The sequence below is a fragment of the Triturus cristatus genome, chromosome 5_1 (genome assembly GCF_964204655.1).
Source record: "Triturus cristatus chromosome 5_1, aTriCri1.1, whole genome shotgun sequence".
NCBI lineage: Eukaryota > Metazoa > Chordata > Amphibia > Caudata > Salamandridae > Triturus > Triturus cristatus.
Genome location: NC_140587.1, coordinates 1,001,650,852 through 1,001,673,526, shown reverse-complemented (window position 1 = coordinate 1,001,673,526; position 22,675 = coordinate 1,001,650,852). Strand labels below are relative to the sequence as shown.

At 48.0% G+C, this 22,675-nt stretch overlaps 1 protein-coding gene across 3 annotated transcripts in view; it reads right to left on the bottom strand.

Annotated features, from left to right (window-relative positions):
* The window catches only part of SRD5A1 (steroid 5 alpha-reductase 1), a 264,734-nt gene that overhangs the window by 88,746 nt on the left and 153,313 nt on the right, over window positions 1-22,675 (bottom strand). For all 3 annotated transcript variants that reach the window (XM_085606104.1, XM_085606103.1, XM_085606102.1), the window contains one exon: window positions 9,726-9,876. In XM_085606104.1, coding sequence (XP_085462230.1) covers window positions 9,726-9,876 — 151 coding nt within the window. The remainder of the gene's footprint in view (window positions 1-9,725; window positions 9,877-22,675) is intronic.

The window sequence follows — 22,675 nt, the reverse complement described above, 5'->3', positions numbered from 1 at the left end:
GTCTTTCTGTGATTTGTTTCAGAGACATGGGTTGTGAAGATGAAGCAAGGCAGCATCCTTGACCGGGGATGCTTGCTCGGTTCCTTCTTCTCACTATATGCCGAATCCAAATGTTCTGCAGTTCCCATTCTGATACTTTGGTCTTACTGGGTTGCTCTGGGTCTGCGTCATTTGTTTGACCATGCCAGGTTTCCACATGTGTAGAATCTATCATGTCTCTGTGGTGTGAGTACCTGCTGTGCTGCTCTGTTTCAGCTTTTAAGTTACTCTTGGTGCATTTGCCCTGTGAATGATTGTGTTTATCAGCAGGAGCTTGGAAGATAATCTTTGTCAAGTATTTCTGAATCTGTGTCTCCCGGTCTCAGTGCTTCAGGTTAGGTGATGCTCCTCTTTGCTCCACCCAAAGAGATTTTTCATGCTCTTTAGGGTACTGCTGGTTATGTGCCAACTAGCACGTATTGGAACTTATGGGGAAATTGGAGACAAAGTAAGAGGTTGTGGCCCAACAGGCAGTTCAATAGAGGCATCCTGTTGTATGGAACCACTTCTCAGCCACTTCAGCGTGGGGCGCACAATGGCGACGCGTTCTTCAGGTTATGTCACTGTCAGGCATGCAAAGAGGTTGTTCGGAGAGGGGACTCGCAGCCCTGCAAAACTTTCCCAACATTGCTGCTGGGTTTGCCCCCTGCCGTGAAGCTCCATCCAATTACCACCTTAGTAACACAATATCTGATGATGCACCAGCTGCTGCCCTCTGGAACCTTGGTCTCTTTCGAGTAGCAGTCCCACACAGTGCTTAATTTGTAAAATTATAAGTGCTGGCACCCACAGTTTTTTCCAAGAACCCACAGCTGGCGCTGCCAAATGCCAGGGATGCTGAATAGTCTTATTTCCATCTAATTTCTTTTTCTTCCACCACCATACATTCTCTGCACCTTCATTTCACTCTTGCAGGTTGTTTTTCGCTCCTCCATTATTACCTTGTTACTGTTTTTCAGACGTTCTCGTCCTTTCTTTCTTTTGTCTTTTTCTCTCTCTAGCTCTGGGTCAAAGTCTGAGGAGTCAAAATAAGTGCTGGTCCCCAAACATGAGTGCCAGTGAGCCCCACCTGGAACCAGCGGATGAAAATATACACTGGTCTCACCTCTCCAAGGCGCAAGGTGTTGCCAATCGCCCGGGTCCAAGCGTCACCTTGGCATCATGCAGTTAGGTGGACACTGTAGTCTGGTGCCTGTTCACTGACTTCTGCTCCTCAGCAGTATATCTCAATGTATCAAGAGGACCCTGCAGTATCTAAGGAGAGGGCCAACACTCAGTTATGAACCGCGATGGCAAGGCTCAGAACGATTCTGATGCCTACGAGATGTCTGGCCAGTACCTCACATGAATATGTCCAGCTCCATCAGCTTCAACCCATGACCCAATAATAATAAAAGTAATCATACTAATAATAAAAGGAATAATACTGACAGCAACAATAATAGTACCGCTAAGCAATGTTCTAATTACAAAGCAAAAGAAAATATAATTTCCTGTTGTCATTCACACATCCCTGAGAGTTGGGCTGAGAAAGTAGTAGGTGGAATAGGGCAGGGAATTTTCTTTAGAAAGATTTCTATTCTACTGTAATTGAACGTAGATGTTTCTTTCCTGCTTAGTTTTTCTTATCGGCGTTATAATGTTCCAGGCCAAGGTATGTGGCCTAATGGCTAGAGCAGTCTACCTCGAAGCTGGGGAACCAGGTTCGAGTCTCAGCAGGGACGCTCAACATCCTGTGATTCTGGGCAAATCACTTAATCTCCCCGTGCCAAACAAAATGAATATGTCTGTCCGTAACTCAACTGGTGCTCATGCAAAGCGCTCTGATAGCTTCGGGTCGAGTTTGCGCTATATAAAACAAAAATCGGTGACTTGAAAGCATCTGACTCATGTCCCTTAAAGTCCCACTCACCCTTCTACAAAAGCCATACCTCCTCCCATATTAGGTGATTAAAACTCATATCAAGCATAGTAGCACCATGGACGTTAATTCATGAAAACGCCAGCGGAAGTTACATCACACACACTTTGATCTTATTAATATCAAAGGAAGTGACAGGCTGACAGCATATGACATTTGACCCTTAATCTTCCCAGGAAGTAATGTGCCTTTACCATAACCCGGATGACATAATAATTGACATCACTGAAGTTACATAATGCGGGATTAATATAAAACTACAACACAAATGTCTCTTTTTTAGATCCACATATATTAGGGTGCTGCCATAACCAATGAATGTGATGGGGTGTAAGGGATACAATACTTGCCCTAAACTGTATTGAGCAAAGCAAATGAACCAGAGCTCTTTTGAATGGGTTTGGGGTGAGGGATTCTGTGCATAAGACAATTTGAAAATAAATTGGTCAAATAGTCCATTTTAAAGGAAACGTTTCATATAAATCTCCTACAAAGCCATGGGCTATGAAAGTGGACCCCGATTTTTCAAAATTTGCTATGGGTACCTCCATATGTAAAAAATAACCTCTACTGTGCCAGGGCAAGTATAAGCCACGGGTGCCCCTTATGCCAACAATGATATATAATATGCCAGTCCTGGAAAGTTGATATTAATGTTATCCATGTACCATGGGTGACCCTTATATAAAAGTTTACCTCTAGGATGATATGGCCAGCATTTTATCATGTTTGTACCCCTCCTGTATGCCACATACGTGTTCTTTTATGTCGAGAATCACATCCAGCGTGCTAGCGCAAGCATTTTGCCATGGGTGTCCCATACCAAGAATTACATCCAGTATGCTTGTGCCAGCCTTTTGCCATGGATTTCCAATTTACCAAGTATTTTCTCTAGAATGCCAGGTCCCTGTCTGTTAATAATGGTCTCAGGTATGCCAATATGGGTATTTTGCAAGAGCAATATGCAGAGTCACAAGCATACCACATTCACATTGATGCTAATTTATGTTCACTAACTCATACTCATTATTCACCATTAGTGTAAAAAAAGATTTAAAAAAAATTGAGTATCAGGTAAGTAAAACATTTTTTTCAATGTATGCTGTGTGCTTACTTGCAGGTGAGAATGTGTTTGTGTGAGAGGGAGTGTTTATGTGCTACCATGTGTGTGAGCATGTGTGTAATAAGTGAATAAGCAATTGCCAAATCCAATCACAGTGCGGCACAGCGCCCAGTGCCACCCACCCACACACGGCACCCACTGCAGCAAATGCCTTTCCTTAGGCTGAGGCTGCGCGGTGTCTCTGCCAATCCAGACGCTGCATTAGCAGCATCAGGATTGGCTAGTGCACCGTGACGGCTTGCCCATTTGGAGACCGGGGGCTGCTGCATTCAAGCAACCCTCGGCCTCTCGGTCCCGACTCCCCCCTCTAGTATGGTAGTAGGGTGGCTGCCAGGGTGGCTGTAGCGCGCATGTTCGGGCTGGTCATAGAAATGACCAGCCCAAAATCGAGCATGCGCGCTATTGCAGCAGCGCTTACTAGGCACAGCTGTCACTCTCAACCCTTGCTGCCCAGCCAGCCCTGCCCCCCCCCCCCCCCCACCCTTCAGCTGCCGACTGCCAGTGCCGCGAGCGGAGCGAGCGTTATTTAATTAACTTCTTCTGTTGACTGAATGGGACCATGTGGCTGGTGGTGGGGCAACGCCCCACCACCCCAATGGACCTACCGCGCCTGGTGCCCAGTTCTAAAAAAAATGTAAAGATGTTGGGTGATTAACATGGTTAACGGCTGCGAATGGGATACACAGGTATCCCTCACCCTTACTACACCAAAACATTACCACTTTTAGAAAAATACAGATGGAACATTTTGTGTACTTGAGTGATATGCTTTAAACGTGCTAACCATACTAACATCTGATTTATTTTCAAATATTTACACTTGGACTAATTTCTACTATTAGTTATTGATTTGGACTCGAAAGACGAATGTACGATTTACACTAGGACTAGGGGAATATTACATCTAGTTGATCTTTTATCATTAATAGGTACGATGCTATTCATTGGATTTGATGCCTTTCTGTATTGCTAAAGCAGTTAGAAGGTTGCTTCAAAGCACTAATAGAAGCATAACATGATCACACTGCATCTGTTTTTATCATATATCGATATTTTGCTTATTACTTCTTAAAACTATCTCTTTATTGTTGCATGTCAGTTGCATCCACAGCTATTGCTGGGGGAGGTTATGCTATCTGGTAACAAGCATTTGCAATGCAATAGGTCTCGCGTTAGAGAGAGTTTGAGCTGTTGGCATAGTAAACAACACTGCCTTTAATTTATGTGTTTTGAAAACCTGCAAGCAGACCATAAACACGGACTTTGTACTTATAGTCCTGGCTTACAAGAAGCAAGGATGGCAATAAAAGAGGCGCAGTCACTGCCAGCCTTGCTTCTCGTAAGCATTGACTATAAGTGCAAAGTGTGTGTTTTTTGCCCGTTTTCAAAACACATAAATAAAAGGCATTGTCATTTGCAATGCCTTAGCCCAAACTCTTGCAAATGCAAGACCTATTGCATTGCAAATGCTTGTTGCCTTCGCAGTGGAGAGGGTGAACGGTTAGCCTGGCTCCTTACCAGTGGTATAATGCATAATGATGGGGCCTCCTGCAGAATGTGACGAGGGGCCCCTGAGTCAATGATAGATCACAGATATTCATTGGCCTTGAGCGGATTTTCAGCCCCCTAAACGTCTGGGGGGCTCCTGAAGTGTTGGAGCGCCCTGTACTGCGGGGAGGGTTGATAGGGGGTGGAGACGGGGGATGGGGTTGTTCAGAGGCCTGGGTTCCGTCCCTGTTCCTAGTTTTAAAGGCAGGAGACAGCTTTTCTTATTACTGTGGTGAGTTATGCACATGTAATCATGGCCTGTGCCTCCCTCTGTTCCTGCTGTAACGCAGAGACAGGGGCCCCACCAGTGGCCCTGGCATTTAAAAAAGCGGCCTCCAAAGGCCCCTATCCAGCGGGGAAATACCCTATGAGTTACAAAGCAAGTTTGGCCCAGCAGCTCACAGGACATCCTGAGGCCGGAAGTGCACTCTGACAGTGGCCGGGGAGGTTTAACTTCACACTGGTTAACTCTGGGCAACTCGACCTACCTTCACCTTGGTCAAGTTTCCTGACTTCACCTGATTTCACCATCAAAGAGTAAATGATTGCTCACCGTCAGGTATATATACACTTTTGTATATAGCCAACATTACCCAAAGGTGTTAGAGCGCTTTACACTGGTACTGTACAGTTACATAAGGCACACAGATTACACAATCATGCAAGACTGGGAAGGTGCCACACAACACTGAGGTAGGACCAAAGGTCTCAGGCCATTGAGGAGCGCTACGGCCATTCCAAGGTGCTAAAGTGCTTTACAATGGCACTGTAGTGTTACACAAGACACACAGATTACATAATCATAATTGTAGGAGAGTAGGATCTGCACTTATGTTGCCCCCACTTTTTTGCTTATGTATACACTGGTTTCTGACTATAGTCTGGCTGGGTCCCTGCTAATCAGGGCCCCAGTCTCACTGATCTCTCTAAAACAACTTGGTGTGCATATTAGATGCCCTAGTGACTGGATACTGTGGTACCTTATGAGCCCCTAGTATATGGTACCTTAGGTACCTAGGGCATTGGTACTTCAAAGGCCTACCAGGGGCTGCAGCATGTATTATGCCACCCCTGGGAAGCATTCACAATCTGACACCACAGGCCTGCTACTGCAGCCTGTGTGAGTTAGTGTTAGCACTCCTCACAGAGGTATAGGTTCCTATATCTCACCCTACACACACATATAAACCTATCAGTCACCCCTCTTGCAGGCCCTAACAATCCTGAGGGCAGGGCGCTTGGTTTACTATGTGAGGGGGTGCTTCTGCATGAGCAGGACCCCTCTGCAGCTGGCAGAGTCTATTCTCTGCTACTGTTTGTGGATGCGGTTAAACCATTTACTCTTAAGTGCATTATAACCTCGCGGTAAATGCTAACTTTGGAATGACTGCATCAAAACATGTCGTGTTTGGTGTCAAACAACTTGGAATCATACCCCCACACCAGTAACTGGTGTGGGAGTATGATTCCCACCCTTCTAGAGGGGACGACATGTACCCACTTTACTAAACGGTAGAAATCTTCTAGAGCCCTGGCATCACAAAATGGATGCCACCAGCACAGACACCGGGCTGCCCTCCTGCTGCTGACCGAAACTCGCAGTGGAGGAAGCCCAACAAAGGGTATCCTGTCACAGGGAGGTGTTACCACCTCGCAGACAGGATTTAGTGTATTGGAGCTGGGTGGGTGCACTCCTAGAGTGCTTTGAAGTCCTGCACTGGGGGAGCAGTAGGCTCCTCTGTGCATATGCCAGCTCAAACCGGTTCAGGGGCTACCTGCCCCTGCTCTGGCGCAAAACTGGACAAAGGGAAGTGGGTGTAACCACCCACTACCCTGACCCTCCTAGAGGAGTGGTCATAGAGCTAGTCCCTCCCCTATCTTCACTATAAGATACCAAGCATTGCCAATGCAATTCAGATTACCCTGGACGACTCTACAAAGAAGAATCCTGGCCCTTCGACGTTCCACTATCTCTGGAAGACTGAAGAATCTCCCTTGGAGTCAAGGAGTGACTCCCCTGCTTGGCAGGTACCAGTAACTTTGATCAACGGTTGCAAACTTCACCGCTCCCGGCGGAGTTCAAAGTCCCTGCGTCCCCTGAAGCGGATTTCCTGACCTCTCGACGGCCATTCTGAGTCCCCAGCGAAGCTGTGGCGTCTGGACCCCACGAGTGACGAGGAACAGCAATACCAGGGAACCGTGCACTGCTTTCGAGTGCAAACCCTAAACAACGCTCTACGAACTTGTGCTTTGGACCATCTGTAGTCCAAGTCCCTAGCAGGTCTGGTACCGAAAATCAGCAGCCTACACCGTCCCGACTGACCGTGGGCTCCTGTGGAACTTTTCCTGCAAAGGCGTCTTTGCGGTTACTTGCCCGTTGGCTAGTGACTCACCCGAAGACTTTTTCATCGACTTCAAGGGCTCTCCTGGTTGCTCCGGGCCTGCCCTCACTTACCCTCGCTGGGTAAGTCCATCAGACCTTGCTGGTCTGCACCATCTTCAATCTTCACTCTACACGAGACTTGCAGTTGCCAAGGTTTGTTGGCTCCAATCCGGTTGCCGACACCGTCATCAGCTGCAGACGTCGTGGGACCCTCCGAATCCAGCTGCTGGTCATCGGCGATCTCTCCTGGACCTCGTGAGCGAAGAGACAAATCACCATCGACGACCTGAAGCGACGCAACATCAGTGGTCATCCATCCTGCTGGCCACCGGTCACTGGCAAGTGACTTTGAACTCTGTCCCCTCAATTTTCAGGTCCTCTTCAACTTCAATCCATCTTCGGATTCCAGTGGACACCTCTCCAGTCGTCACAAGCAGCAAGTCTTCAGTGATCTCCATTGAAAACAGCATCGCGACCCGACACCAAAAGACACCTATGCACCCGGCTTCCGTGGGTGAGGTAACTCGTGCACTCCGGTGCCCAAGTGTGTGTTGGCCCTCGAAATACTTACCCTGTAAGTGGCTTGCTTGTTGACTTCTTCGAAGTGCCCTAAAACTTTAAATTACAAACCACGACTTGTGCCATTGAAACCAATAGGAAACCCGCTGCTGTGTTTAGACACTGCACGCGTCTCCCGTGGGCTGATTACTTACCTGCTAACACTGCAGAAGTGAAGCCCCAGCGATTCCCAAGGACCTAGGCCTTTTCATTTTGCAAGTCGAGTTTGTTAAACCATTTTCTTAGTATATGGCCTGGTACGCCCCTAGGGCTACAGCCATGTTTGTGCTTAATTTATTGAGAAGTGTTGACATTTGCATGTGTATCTGGGTTCTAATCTCATAAAGAGATTAGTAGAGCGTATCTAAGAATAAATACATATATATTTGATATATATACCTGTGTGGTGTCCTTTTCATTTGGTAATTCAAGAGATTATAAGGTAAAACAAGCTGCTTTACATTCCTCAGAGACTTAGCCTGAAGGCTGCTCTCCACAGCTACCACTAGGATAGCTTTCTTTAAAAGGTTATCTTAAACCTATCTACCATAAGAGTCGAATTGGACTGGTGCAGGCCACTATAACTAGTGACCAGCATATGCCAGGCCAACTTCTCACAATAATGAGGAGCAGAAAGCACACACCTGCAAAGCTGGGACATAGGCAAATAACACTGAGATGGGACCGACTGTCTCAGGCCCCGGAGGATCCCTACGGACATTCCAAGGTGTTCAGGTGCTTTCTGACACATTCATGCATCTCTGTGTGCATAGAAGCTCTATACAGCGCATTGCCAATGGCATAGGCCCGAGCTCTGTATATACTGCCATTGAAACATGCAGATGCACGGTCAGAGTCAATTACAACTGCTTGTGAATTACAACGATATTCTGCACACCTGCCAAGTGCATCTCACACCTCAGCTACGCTGTGCGCTGTCCCAAAGACGAGAGCTTCCCCCTCTGGTCACTCACGCAGGGAACCACCCAGGACCAGAGCCCACCAGGTCCACAGCCAACGGTGTAGCATGCTACACATCCACAAATGTGCTTTGACAATCTAGAGTGCGGTGTGAAGCACTATAATAATGCTGCAGTACCTACTCAGGGCCAGTGCAAGCCCCTGTCCTCTTTCTATGTTGCAGTCACCTCCATGCAGGCCCACATGGCTCGCTGGCCCAGTCTGTCGGCTTCTGGTGAGACAGCCCAGCATGGTGCCGACTCTACGAGAAATATCCGGGAACTACACAGGCAATAAAAACACAAACTCACTCGAGGGTCAGACAGCTGCAGTGCTGACGCGTCTTGTGGTGAAATTCAGAACCTTATTTCCCCTCATTGGCGAAATTAAGAAACCCTCACAAACAAGCTGTCGCCGTTGCGCGAGTGAGGAATGAAGTGCTCACAGAGTATTTGAAGGAGACGGCATCACGCCGCAAGCAAAAGATCCAGTCCGGGTGGGCGGGGCCTAAAGGATACAGGGCAGGCACCAAAAAGCCTCACTTTGAATCAGAGGCCAGCGTTTACCATAAAGGATGACGCCGGCCAATAGAAAGGATGGGCGGAGTTTCCACTCCACTTCCAAAATAAACTCGACAACAATAGATCTCACTGAGCGAGCAGTGCATGTGCTGCTACCCTAGGCGAGACCTAAAAACTCATCGCGTGCACATGAACCTTTGCAAAATGTATTATTACTAACGCAGATCCTCTAAAATCTACGTGGTCTTTGAGGGAGATGTGGGTGGGTGTGCGCACACGTCTGCAATGCAATGAGGGTTACTTTGGAGCTTTTGCCCAGGTCAGCAAAAATGTCCGGACCTGGCGCAGCTGCCAAACACAAAATATTATTCATATTTTATGTCGAGCCCGGATACCTAAAGCAGGTATCACACCATACGTGACCTTTCCCTTTAACAGATCAATGCTAAATAGCTGTCAATGTTCATTTCCTGTATGTGAGAGGATTCATATTTGACCAGTGCACACGGGGATTGATAAACGCCCTATTTACAACCAGGCCTAACTCTCGCATTCACTGCTTACAAGCTTCCAAGAGAAGGCAAATGTTGTTAGTTAGGCCATCTGAGGTTGAGGAAAATGTGATACATAAAGTGGTACTGACTGGAAGTGGGGGTATTGGTACATGCTTACCGATGATGTTGTTGCGCCCTTGAACACAGCACCAAGAAAGTAAACAGGGCAAAAGCAGCGCTTTGAGGGGACCACCCAGCAAGAGCAAATCCAGACCACTCGATGATCTCCCCCAAAAAATTGGCTCCAGAGACATATTCGAATAACCCTCCTAGACGGAATACAAACGAATTATAATTAACATACATGATCTTACAAAGAAGCTCACATATACAAGTCATTTTTCTTTTCCAGATGATTCACACGAAGTTTTGCCCAAGTAAATATATTTCAATAATGACAGTGGAAGAAAAACGGAAAAATACAAAAGCTTTAGCTCGTAAATGAAAGCAATGTTCATACCAGTGAGACAGCTAGGTGCATTAATAGAAAGAATTAGGGAGAGGGAGGGTGACAAGGCGAGGAGGACGAAAAGGAGCGAGAGAAAACGAGAAAGAGTGAGACTTTTTTTTGAGGAGTTAGAGCTTGTTTTAGGAGCTCTTAACGTGGAACATTTTCATTTCAGAGAAGCAGTTCAAGCTTGTTGATGTGCTATATATGGAACAGTACAGGGGGGCTGCTGTAGCCAGCGGCCAGCTATACAGGTCGTAAAATAGTGGTCGCAATGTGCAACAAGTCCTTTTGCAACCAGAAACATATTTTGGGAACCGGCCTATGTACTAATAGGTTGGTTCACAAAATAGGCGTTGGAACTGTGTCACATTGCGACCTACCTAATTAATAGGCAGTAGGTAGGTCCCTAATTGAAACTCCATGCTATTGGTCTCAATCGAAGGGACGGGGCCTGCAAAGGCCACCATGCCTGTAATTATTTTTAAATGAAGTAAACTTAAAAAAACAAAAAAACAGCCCAATAGCCTTCAATGAAACAGTCCTGCTTTAAAAATACATATATATATATTTTTTAAACTTTTATTGAGAGTTGGCAGCGGTCCCCTTGACTGACTGCTCCACCTGAACCTTTTATCCTCGTTCACAAAAGGGAAGGGTGCAAAGGACACTATTTCCCTTTCGCGAACAGGCTACCAATCCAACTTGGGAATCAGTAACTTATCAATGGTCTGCAACTGGAATTCATGTTGCAAACCATCCATACGCATGTCGTCAGAATTTGGAAGGGACACCCACAACACAACTCTTTCAAATTGTGACTCGGTACCCATTTGGAATCCCATTTTGGTAGTCCGTGAGAGTTTACCGACTCCTACAATAGGATTCGCCCTTATAAATAGGATAACAAGTCTGCCTTAGAGTACCCAGACGTGACGTGGAGGTGGGGAAAGCATCAGGTTATTAGGATATTTCTAGGCAGTGCACAGTTAATTTTAACATAGTAACTAGAATAAGATTGTGATACTGGTATTTGTAGACAACTGCAGGTTTTAGGTAGGATGCCAAACTCAGATTTAGAACCAGATTCTGCTTGTTCAAATGTTAAAATGAATGCATTTGCATATAATAGCAACATAAGCAGCTTCGCAAACTGGGCAATAGGGTGCAACCTGTTCCTTAAGTCCCATTTTCTAATGGTAGAAAAAAGTACCCTATAAGATCGGCATATTACAGTTTCAAGACAAAAGTAAACTGTGCCCAATGTACACCTGAAAGTGGAGATAATTTTGCCAAAGAGGGACTGCAGGAAAGAACATCTGTTGGGAAACCTCCAAGCACTTTCCTACGTTTTCCTGTTACACAAAATACAAGGCGAGAGGAGTATTTTTTAAGCCTGGGCAAAGCCCTACGCTAGCGTAGTTTGCGAAGTTCGCGCTACTTCGCACTACGCGAATTGCACGTAGCACAGTGCGAACACGCGTAGCGTAGTGTTGCGGTCATTTTTTGCTTGCTCGCGGTACTCAACGTCAAGTTGGCGACCGCGAGCAAGCAAAATGACATCCCGGCGAGACTTTTTCCTTGTTCGTGATCAGCAACATCAAGTTGGCGATCGCGAGCATGGAAAATAAACCTCCCGGTGAGATTCCCAACGCGAGGAGGTCAGGTTTCTCATTGCGAGTGGTCGCGTATGCTCGCGACCGCTCGCGATGAGAAACTACCAGTTCGCGTTGAGAAAGCTGCCGCTCGAGTAAAAATCTACTTGAGCAGCAGAAAACTACAGCTCGCACTGTGCAAGATGCCATATTCAATGATTGCACAGTGCCGGTTGCTTGTCCGCACTGTGCAATCATTGAAAATGACATCTGGCACAGTGCGAACAAGGTACTATGCAGTTTGCGAAGTGCTACGCGTAGCTCGCGTAGTGCGAAGTGCACTTTGCGTAGCTTCGCGAAGTGCTACTTCGCGAACTACGCCCAGGGTTGTCTTTATCTTCCAATTCACCTCCTTTGCACCTTCCAAAACAAGCTTTGTAATGCAATAGGTCTCGCATTACCGCGAGTTTGAGCTATTGACATTGCAAATGACAATGCCTTTTATTTAGGTTTTAGGTTTTAAAACATAAATAAAAGACATTGACATTTAGAATCCTAATAGCTTAAACTCTTGCAAATGCTAGACTTATTGCATTGCAAATGCTTCCCCCAATGTGCTTGCAGCTAATTTGTCATCAACAACAGTATTACTTGTTTCCTATTTTCTCAGCTAACCAGACAGTCAAAGTCTGCACAAACAGGGATATATGCTGCCACACAGGAGGAAATCAACTATATGACTATCGTGTAATCCAAAGTTCTTCACATAAAATATATTTATTCAACATTTCTATTATTCAGTGGCGAGCCCTGAACAATGTACCGACATTGGAACGATGAATGTTTAGGACGACGTGCTAGGATTCCGCCTAGACCCCTGCAGGTCATACACAGATTTCTGCAGTAGACACTAAGCAATCTTGCTAGCGGATTAACCCTGACCCCAGAAGTACCCTAGGGTTATAACAAACTAAAACAAATTCAAGAGGTGAATGAGTACTCATGCATAGAGCACACTGCAGCTGAACCGCGTTGGTACTTATTTGTCAGCCGCCATGCGCGATGGCTGAACATTAATGAAGAGACTCTCCCCGATTGGCTGCAAGTCACATGGCACCATACTAGGTTGCTCCTTTATGCTGGACATACTGAGAGGAGGCACCCAAGGAGACGAGCGAGCCGCAGCTGTGTGCAAGCCCTTCTCGAAGTTGTTAAAAAGCACATTCACCACAATAATAAGCAGGGCGAAGGAGCAGGCACCGAAGAAGACGAGCCAGCTGGAGAGTTAAAAGGCACGCTCCGTCAAATAAGAAGCAGGGGAGAGGATGAGAATTAGTCAGCCTAGGAGACGAGCGAGCTGTAGCACTGACAAGCACACACCCAGAGCCACTGCCACCGCACTACCACTGTCGTACACTGCACCATTGACAAACACACACAGAGATCTACCTCCACCACTGCCACTCAATCCCCCACACAGCCTCACACAGTCCCACTGCCACACAGAGCACAAGTTACATAAGCATGCATGGCACCCATTGACGCACACACAATCACATCCACCATTGCAAACCACAGTGCTATTGCCTCACCACATAACACCACTACCTAAGACAACATGACAGTCACACATAGCACGTCACACACACAAACACATGCACACACTGCCGAACTCACACCACTACCACATAAATCACAACGTCCAAGCTCAATACTGCTGACACATTGCAGCACACGGCCACACACACAGAGCCCATACTGCCTCATACATAACCGCTGCCACCCATAAATACGCCGTCCACCACCACAGCTGCCGTATGGCATTTGTCGTTGAGCCTCAAGGTGCAGAAATGTCTGCAGGGCCGGACTGGCCGTAGCGGGCACCGGGCAATCCCACGGTGCGCCGCACCGGTGGGGGCCGGTTTTGGGCCCATGGTGGCCGTTTTTGTTACAGGGCCGTTTTTGCAGCATGGCTGCAAAATCGGCCCTGTAACAAAATCAGCCGAAAACCGGCCCTGGCAAAGAGCTCGGCGGCACCCCCAAGCCCTAGGGGGGCCGGCCGAGCACTTTGCCATGGCCGGTTTTGGTTCCCAGTCCGGCCCTGAATGTCTGCACAGGTCACTTTATCGGACGATCATGGGCGTGCACACGCACGCTTAAGTGCACAAGTGCGCATCACACGCGGGCACCATAATATGTATTACACAGCAAAGGGGCACACATAAAGAATGTCACAAAACACCAGGATTGTGTACGCGCGTACACACAGGTGTGCACCACACATCCATAGGAAGGCCTCCAACACGCCGTACATCACACAGCAGTGTCTACACACTAAAGTGCATCACTGCGCAAGATTGTAACGGTACACACATGGGGTGTGACCGACACCACTACTGCGCATGCGCACCGAGAGGATTTTATCCATGTCATGTAGGGGAAATATACTGGAGAAGTGTTAGAGTCGGGGATCTCTGGTTGGCGCAAGGTTGCCCTTGTGTCAAGCAGGAACCCTCTCCTCCACGTCAGGGCGCAGGATAACCCCTTGCGAATGACCCTTGCTCACCCTCTAGGTGCGTGGCGTGAGCAGCCAAGGCGATTCCTCAGGCGTTGTTGGTTAAGCACTTGCAATCATACACACAGTAAATACATCAATCCCCCCAGAAACGGACACCAGACTTGGATATATATAAAAATACGCTTCTTTATGTAAAAATAAGGATATATATCTCAGCAGACTTATCACAAGACCAATAACGTTTTCGCTATGCCACCAGGTGGTAAAGCAGGCAAATGTTCGTTGTTCGTAGCTTCAAATAGATTCTTTGCAGTCTCTTGCAAATGTTACTTGTGGTTCCAGTACTCACAGAGATCGGCTCCTGCGAACGGGGAAATAAGGCGTTGCGGGCCCCGAGCCCGATACTGGAACTTCTTTCGTGATGTGGAGAGTCGGCACAGGTCGGTGCGACTCTCAGCTTGGGAAGTGTTCTTGGGTCCTCAATCAGCAGGTGTGGGCACGTAGGCAGGCGCGGCCAGCGACCCTTTAGCACAGCGGTGCAGGGGGGTCTCCACAGCGGGGGCGGCGCGGCCTGAGATGTCCGGGGATAGCGAAGCGGGGTCGCAGGGCACGGTCAGTGCAGCTGGATGACCCGGCGTAGATCACAGTCGTCGGACGGCTTCCGGCGGGAGGGGTGATAGCGCGGTCAGCGCGCTCCAGTAGCAGGCGGTGACAGGGATGCAGGCGGCCTGGCCCGGGGACAGAGAGCGGCTCTGGACGGAGCGGGGCTCTCACGGGTTTGAGGCAGGCAAGCTTCTGAGTGTCACGGCCCTAGGAGGGGCGATGAGGGGCGCAGTCTCTTTCCAGCGGGATGCACACACGGCTCGAATTGGAGGACGAGCAAAAGCACAGAGAACCCACTGTTCCTGGGGTTCAGTTCAGGGGGCAAGCTCAGATCAAGCCCTTGGAGAATGTTCAAGCACAAAGTAGCAAAGTCTTTTCAGTAAGTCTCTTCCTCTCCTTTCTCAGCAAGGCAAGCAGCAGGCCAGCTCCTCCAGCGTCTTCTTCTCCTTCTAGTCGGGCAGAGGTTCTTTGTGGTAAACAGGATTCTGCTTTCTTAGGAGCCAGGCTCCTACTTTTATACCATGATTCTTTTGTTCTTTAGCGCCAGGGGGCCTAGGCCTGGCTCAGTCCAGTTCGGGAGCACTTGGTTATGGTGACTCTGCTCTTTCCTTTCAGCAGCAGGGCAGAGACATCAGCCGCCCCACAGGGGGCGGCGCCGGCTTTGTGGTGGCAGAGCACAGGTCTATTCAAGAGTCAAGGTGTACTCCTCCCACCCATCCTGGTGTAATCTCTCTACCCACCACCTGGCAGCCAACCTGTCTCTGGGGATCCCCCCACCCTGCTCCTTACTGTTGCTAGGCAGAACACACACACACAGCAGAGGCGGACTGAGATGGTCAGGTCAGTAAATACTAACTTTCTAAAAGTAGTATTTACAAACCCAGGATATTAAAATAAACTTGACTACAAGAAGTATTTTATTATTTTGAGTTCAGGCATACTAAACTTGACATCCTACCATGCTCTCTGAGTCCACTGGGGTCACAGCGTTGGCGTGATCCCGGCAGCCCATTCTGGCCTATGGAGAGCAGGTAGCCTTCAATAGTGAAGAACGAAAATGGCTGTAATTCACTACTAAGACATGCCACACACAGCAGGGCATGTCCTACCTTATGCCTACAATGCACCCTGCCCGTGGGCCTACCAGAGGGGTGGCTAATATGTAGGTAAGGGAAGGTTTAGGGACTGGCAAGTGGGGGCACTTGCGCAGTCAGCGCGACGGTCCCAGACCGCGCACAGGGTCTGCGGTGGCAGACCCTAGACACACTTTACAAGGCCGCTTCCGTGGGTGGCGCAACCAGCGCTGCAAGCCCACCAGCAGCATTGGCATCCACAAGCCCTGGCACCCCTGGTGCACTTTACTGGGGACTAACAGTGAATCCAATAAACCAATCATGGACATCAATTACAGGTACACTTTACCTCGGGAGCACTTGCACTGCGGCACGGATTAGCCGTGGCGCAGTGCCCTGAGCGGACAACACCAGCAAAACAGTCGAGGCACACCATCAAAAAGTGGAAGGGAAACTCACGCCAAGGTGCCAGGTCTAACAAGAAGTAAGGAAACCGTTTTCTTAGTTGGAAAATGTTGCCACCGTGGTAAATCACTAGAGGGCAGACTTGTATCTGCAGTTGCAAAGAAAAAGCAGGTTAACTAAGAGAAAAATCATTTTTATTAAGCATTCGAAGGACTTCAATTAATTAAGTAGTTTTATCGACGCCTGAAAACGTACCTAGTGCTTGGCTTCACGGTGACTCTTACGAAGTAGACTAGAACTGCATTAACCAGAACATCAGTCCTGCTCTTTTAGAGAGGTTCGGGGTGCCCTGGGGATAATATATGAGGTTCCACCAATGCTTCAGACCACAAGACTATTTAACAACGGGTACATATCTAAGCCAGGACTCAAAGGCATTGCCAGAATCCACAACGCTTGAGAGAGATCTCCCTAACCCAATAATAAAGGTATTACTAAAGTGCATTCCTAATGTATCGTCATACAACCCTATATCGCATTGACTTGCAGACCTTTGCTTTCGCAATGTAAAATCTCTCAAACCCTTGTCCATCCACCTGCTACTCCTTCAAACCAGTTGACTTTAGGGAATCAAACTGCACTTTTTGTCCCTGGCCCCGTAGCCGGTCTTCACCAGAGCTGTGTGTATTTGACATTATGGGAGCTGCACGGAAACCCGCAGCCGTCACGTTGTCACTCCTCAGAGAAGCACTGCAAAAGAGCAGACACGTCACAAGATGTAATGGCGGCTTTAAAGGGAAGAGGGTTTAACGAGCCTCCAATCTTCCTCCAGTACGCTGCAGGCCAGACTGATACCAAAGTTACAAAAATTTTATTTCGTCATATGAAATGTGGGCTTGAGCACTTTAACACTGAAAGCCATTATTACGAGGTAATTAGACTTTTATAATGGCCAGTTAAATTTGGAACTTGCAAGTTTGAACAAATTCATAGAGGGCTGCCAAACAGTGAAATCTGATGCCTACCAGTCAACGACCTCTGACTCAGTGCAAGCGGGTAGCAGCCCTTGCAGTCCCCCACGTTCGTTATTGCATCGTTCCTCAGCAGCGCTTCCACCACGTCCCTGCAAGAGAGAAGAAGCAAGCAGTCTGAGACAAGCAAGGTCCGCTTTCACTTTCGTCCGTCGTGAAAGCTTTCTTGTCTTTATGCGGCCATGTGTTTTGAAACACATGGCCCCATAAAGACAAGAAAGCTTTCCAGGCAGAAGGAAGGCAGACGAGCCCGTCCAAATGGGACGGCTCAGAAAGCCGAGCAAAAACGTCACCAACACCTCTTTTCCAATGGCTGGCCACCGTTTAGCATAAACGGTGACGCTGGCCAATGGAAAAGAGGGGCGGGGCTTAATGCCCTTTACTGAAACACCCTAAAATCATTAAATCTCGCCAGCGTGATCTGCGCATGTGCGCAGCCTACGCCAGGCGAGACCTAAACAGGAGATCATTTGAAATGGTTGCTTGTTTTTATTTCCAAAGTACTCTCCTACAGCAAAAATATATGGGCTTTGTAACTATGTGAACCTCTATGTACCCATCTAAAAACACAATCAATAGCGTACACTCCGCGTTGCTGCCACAATTCTTAACAGAGATGTACAAATAGTTCCAAGAAAAAGGAATATGGAGCCTGGAAAAGAGGGAGGCTGATGTGGTAGTGATTCCTAGACCATGAACACCTACTACAGAGTGCAAATCATAAAGATCCATAGCACTATTAAATATGGACACAAAAATCTTTACCAACATTTTGGCGACACGCCTCAACAAGGTCCTACTGTTCCTCACTGAACCAGACCAAGTGAGGTTTGTAAGAGACAAATAGGCAACATTAGAAAAAAGTAGCCGACATTGTTGAAAAAATGCGGGGCAGAAACAAATTCCAGCTCTACTAGTGTCCCTTGACGCGGAGAACATGTCGCGGAGAACATGTTCGACAGAATGGGTTGGGTATTCCTCAAGGTCATTCTGGAGAAAGTGGGCCTAGGCACACAGTTTAAACGCTGGTTCTTGGAAATCTACATCCAACCAGAGGCCAGTATATGGGGTAGGAAAGTAGGATCTGCATTTTGCAAATCAGGACCCCAGTCTCTGTGCTTTCTCCCCTAAATTGGTTATGGTGGGTACTTATATGTACTCACATGTGCTCGCCTCTATCGCATCCACTGACCTACCCCTCTGTAGGGGTGTGCCGGAATCAGAGGGGAACGGTCTTCTGTGCCCGCTTATAGCTTCCCTGTCTGCAAATGCCATCTGGATTGCTTAGGCGGGTCTGCACGTGATGACGCGCAGTGATGCGCTACGTGGAGGTAGTGGTTACGACGGCCAGTGAAACTCAATGCGGAGAGAGATTGACAACATAGCGGCCATCTTAGCAAGGGGTTAAAACTAAGAGTCTGCATTGTGCGTGTGCCTAGCATGGTGTCGTATTGTGGCTGAGCTGATTACAAAAGAATGAAATAGTGATATTAGTAGTGATACGAACGTGCTTATTGTATACACAGGTATAGTATATGTATGAGGTGTTGCCACTAGTTTTCTCAAATAGTAGTCAATGGTAATATTCAGAGGGTACGCCACTCCATTGGGTGTTCTAGGGCATTCCCTCTTCAGTTGCCTGGTTAGCTCTGTGGTGTGCGGAGTCTCATGAGGTAAGTAAATGCTCAGGAAAAAATGCCCTAGTTCCTAGTGCCTCCTCTGTGAAGGTGTGAGAACGAGGGTTTAATTGTCACGTAGCGGGCTCCTCACAATAAAAGTGGGGTAATGCATCAGAATATCAACTAAGCCCACGGGATCTCATCATTGAGTCCTTCCGTGTCACATCTTAGTCTGTGGACCCATCGTTGTTCTTGTCTAAAGAGGGTTCTGTTGGTCCAGTTGGGGTTTGAATCAATAATTGTCCACCTCATACTGTTGTCAGAATGTTTGTTCCATGAAGCGGACAAGCAACTTCGTATTGGTTCTCCCCCATCGTATTGTACTTTTGTGCTCGCCAATTCTTATCTTGACCTGCCTTGTGGTCATGCCGATATATCTCTTGCCACAAGGGCAAAGAATGGTGTATATACAGTTCTCAGTATTGCAGTTCGTGTGTCTAGTTTGTCGCCATGGTGTGGCTAGACCAAGATTAATTTCTTTCGAGGCAGTGGTCTCCGCGCGGGTGGAGCAGGATCCGCAGGGGAAGTGACCCACCACAGGTGGTAAGGCCCAGAGTGTGGGTTGTCTCACAAGAGATGGTTTTGGTCGGGTATGGAGTAGGTAGTCCCTTAGGTTCTGTGTCCGTTTAAATGCAAACACCGGAGGGGAGCCTGGTGCAAAAGTGCCCGTCCTTAGAATACCCCAGTGTTTTCTCACTACTTACTGAATTTTGTTCGAACTGGGCGTGAATGTGGTGACAGGTAATCGTTTCTGATTTGGGCTTCTCCCTCACTTCCAGGAGGGCAGCTCGCGGGTTGTTTCTTGCTCTCTTGTGTGCCTGGCGTAAGATGTTTCTGGGGTAGTTGCGCTTTTTCAGATTGTTTGTTAGGATCTCTGATTGTTTTTAGAATTCCATGATAGCGTCACAGTTCCTTCGTAGGCGTAGAAATTGAACGACTGGTAAGTTATTCCTAAGGGCCTTGGGGTGATGGCTCTCGTAGACAAGAAGACTGTTTGTCTGTGGGCTTCCTGTAGTTGGTTGTATGCAGGGAGCCGTTGTCCAGCGATATGAGCAAATCTAGGAAGGGAATATTATCCCGCAATCTGGTACTCGTGAATTTTAAAAAGGGGTCCAAAGTGTTGACCCAATCGCAGAATGTGATGCATAACTATTCATCCCGCCTCCAGAAGAGGATAATGTCGTCAATGAAACAACGTCACATCAAGATGTTCTGTCGGTATGGGTTGGACTCTCCTAGAATGTGTTTCTCCTCAAAGTCGGCCATGTACAGGCAGGTCAGACTGGGAGCAAAAGTGCTTCCCATGCTGGTGCCCTGTATTTGGTGGTATAGTTGTGATTTGAAGGCAAAAAAAATTCTTTGAGTGCTATGGACGCGCATTCACAGATAAAAGATATCGGTGTCTCATAGGGCCAGGGTTCGATGTTCCGCAGGGTAGACTCGAGTACCTCCAGTGTGGTGTCCTGGGGAATATTCGTATACGGAGCCTCCACATCCATAGTGACCAACAGGACAATGGTTCCTGGTTCTGAGAAATTCTCTATCAGATTGAGTACCTCTGTGGTGTCCCCGAGGTAGGACTGGGTTTTGCTCACCAAGGGACGTAGGTAGAAGTCACAGAATTTGCTGAGTGGTTTTAGGACCGAGTCGATATCCGACATGATTGGGCGGCCCGGTGAGGGGTTGACTCCTTTGTGGATCTTTGGTAGAGTGTAATAATAAGGTATCCGTGGGTCCTCGTTGGTGAGAAGTTCTGCCTCCTGGTGTGAAACCCACCCTTCTGTGGCTGCTTCGTTGACTACGCTCCTTATTCGGGTGATCAGGCGTGTCGTGGGATCTTCAGTAATGGGCTGGTAATATGTCGTATTTGACAATTGGAAATTGCATTCTGCATCGTACGTAACCACATCTTGAATGACAATGGCACCTCCTTTGTCTGCTTGTTTCAGAATGATGTCAGTGTCCTCCGTAATAGATTTGAGAAGGGTTCTTTCTTCTTTAGGGAGGTTGTTGAAAGGGCATTTCTGGTTCATCGCCGCCACGTACTTGAGGATGGCCTGTTCAAATGTCAGGACTTCGTTTGGTGTCATCACAGCTGTAGGGGTGAACTTTGATTATTTCTTGAGGCCGGTCTCTGTGGGTGGAGTTTCAGGTTTGTTCTGAAAAAGGGCCTTCAGTCTCACTTTCCTGAAGAATTGGTGAAGTTCTTGGTGTAGACGGAATGAATCTTCAGCTGGCGTAGGCACAAAATTCAAACCCTTCTCCAAGAGTTTGGTTTCGCCAGCTGTCAATGGTCTAGATGACAAATTGACCACTAAGGTCTCCGCCACCTCATATTGCTCCACAGTGTCATTGGTTCCTGGTCTTGCCACTGGACCGTCTTGGTTCCTCCTCTTCTTCTGCCTCTTCCTTTGCCCCTCCCTCTGTTGTAAAAAGGGCCCTTATAAGTCCCTAGTATATGGTAATGAGGTACACAGGGCTTAGGTATACCAGAGGTCCCCATGGGCTGAAGCATGTATTATGCCACCCATGGGAGACCACTCAAACTAACTACAGGCCTGCCATTGCAGGCTGTGTAAGCTGGTGCTAGCACCATGTACGACAGATATAGGGTTCCCTATATATGAGGTCACTGCACTTCAAACCTATAAGTCACCCCTAAGGTAGGCCTTTCAAACCTGAAGGCAGGGTACTCAGTTCTAAGTGTTGGGGTGCCCCTGCATGAGCAGGAAACCCCGACACCCTGCGGTGTCCATCGTCCCGGGTTGTAAGTGCATCAGCCCATACAATACATAGAGTGGCCATGCGTCATTACGCAATGACCATCTCTAAACGGGCTGTAACGAACCCGGCTATGTTTGGTATCCAACATGTTGGAATCATACCTCCCACACCGCAAACGGTGTGGCAGGTATGATTCCATGCACTGTAAAGCTCCTCCGGGAGGCCCTTAGGGCTCCAGGTACCAGTCTTCCAGAACCGGACAGCAAGCTAGGGCTGCTGCTAACCAGAGATATGTTTCTGCCCTCCTGTTGCTGAGCCAAGCTCGAGCAGGGGAAGGCAGAACAATAGGAATCCCGTTACAGGGAGGTATGACCACCTCCCAGGCAGGGTTTAGTGTATTGATGCCAGGTGGGAGCACCGACCAGCGCCACTCAGTCTGCTTGAGGGGCAAATTTGGGCCCTCCTTTCATAGTCCAGTTCAAACCATCCCAGGGAGCCGTTAGCTCCCACTCTGGCGCGAAACTGGAAAAAGGACATGGGAATATCCTCCCCACTGTCTGACCCCCCCCCCCCCCCTCCTCCCCCCCCCCCACCCGGGAGGGAACCCTGAATCGTCCCAACCTTTTCCTTAGGGTACTTAAGGGCTTACCTGTAGGTGGGCCCCTAGATTTTTCGTGGGACTAGATTCATATCAAGACACCACTTCTTCGACCATCTGGGCACTCTGGACTTCACTCTGGGTATCGAGACTGAAACTAGGAAGACTCCTTCTCTCCTGGTCTCCTCGCCCTGCTCGTCTGCTGCAATGTCCATGCATGTGCTCCATACAGGAACCTTCCAAGGCCTGTGGACATCCAAGACACCTGAAGGAATCTCCCTTGAACTGAAGGAGTCACTTCCCTGCATCTGCAGGCACCGCAATGAAGCTGACCAGTCTGCTAATCCTGGGCTTCCACGGACTCCGAAAGGCTCTGCAACACAGGTGGTGGTTC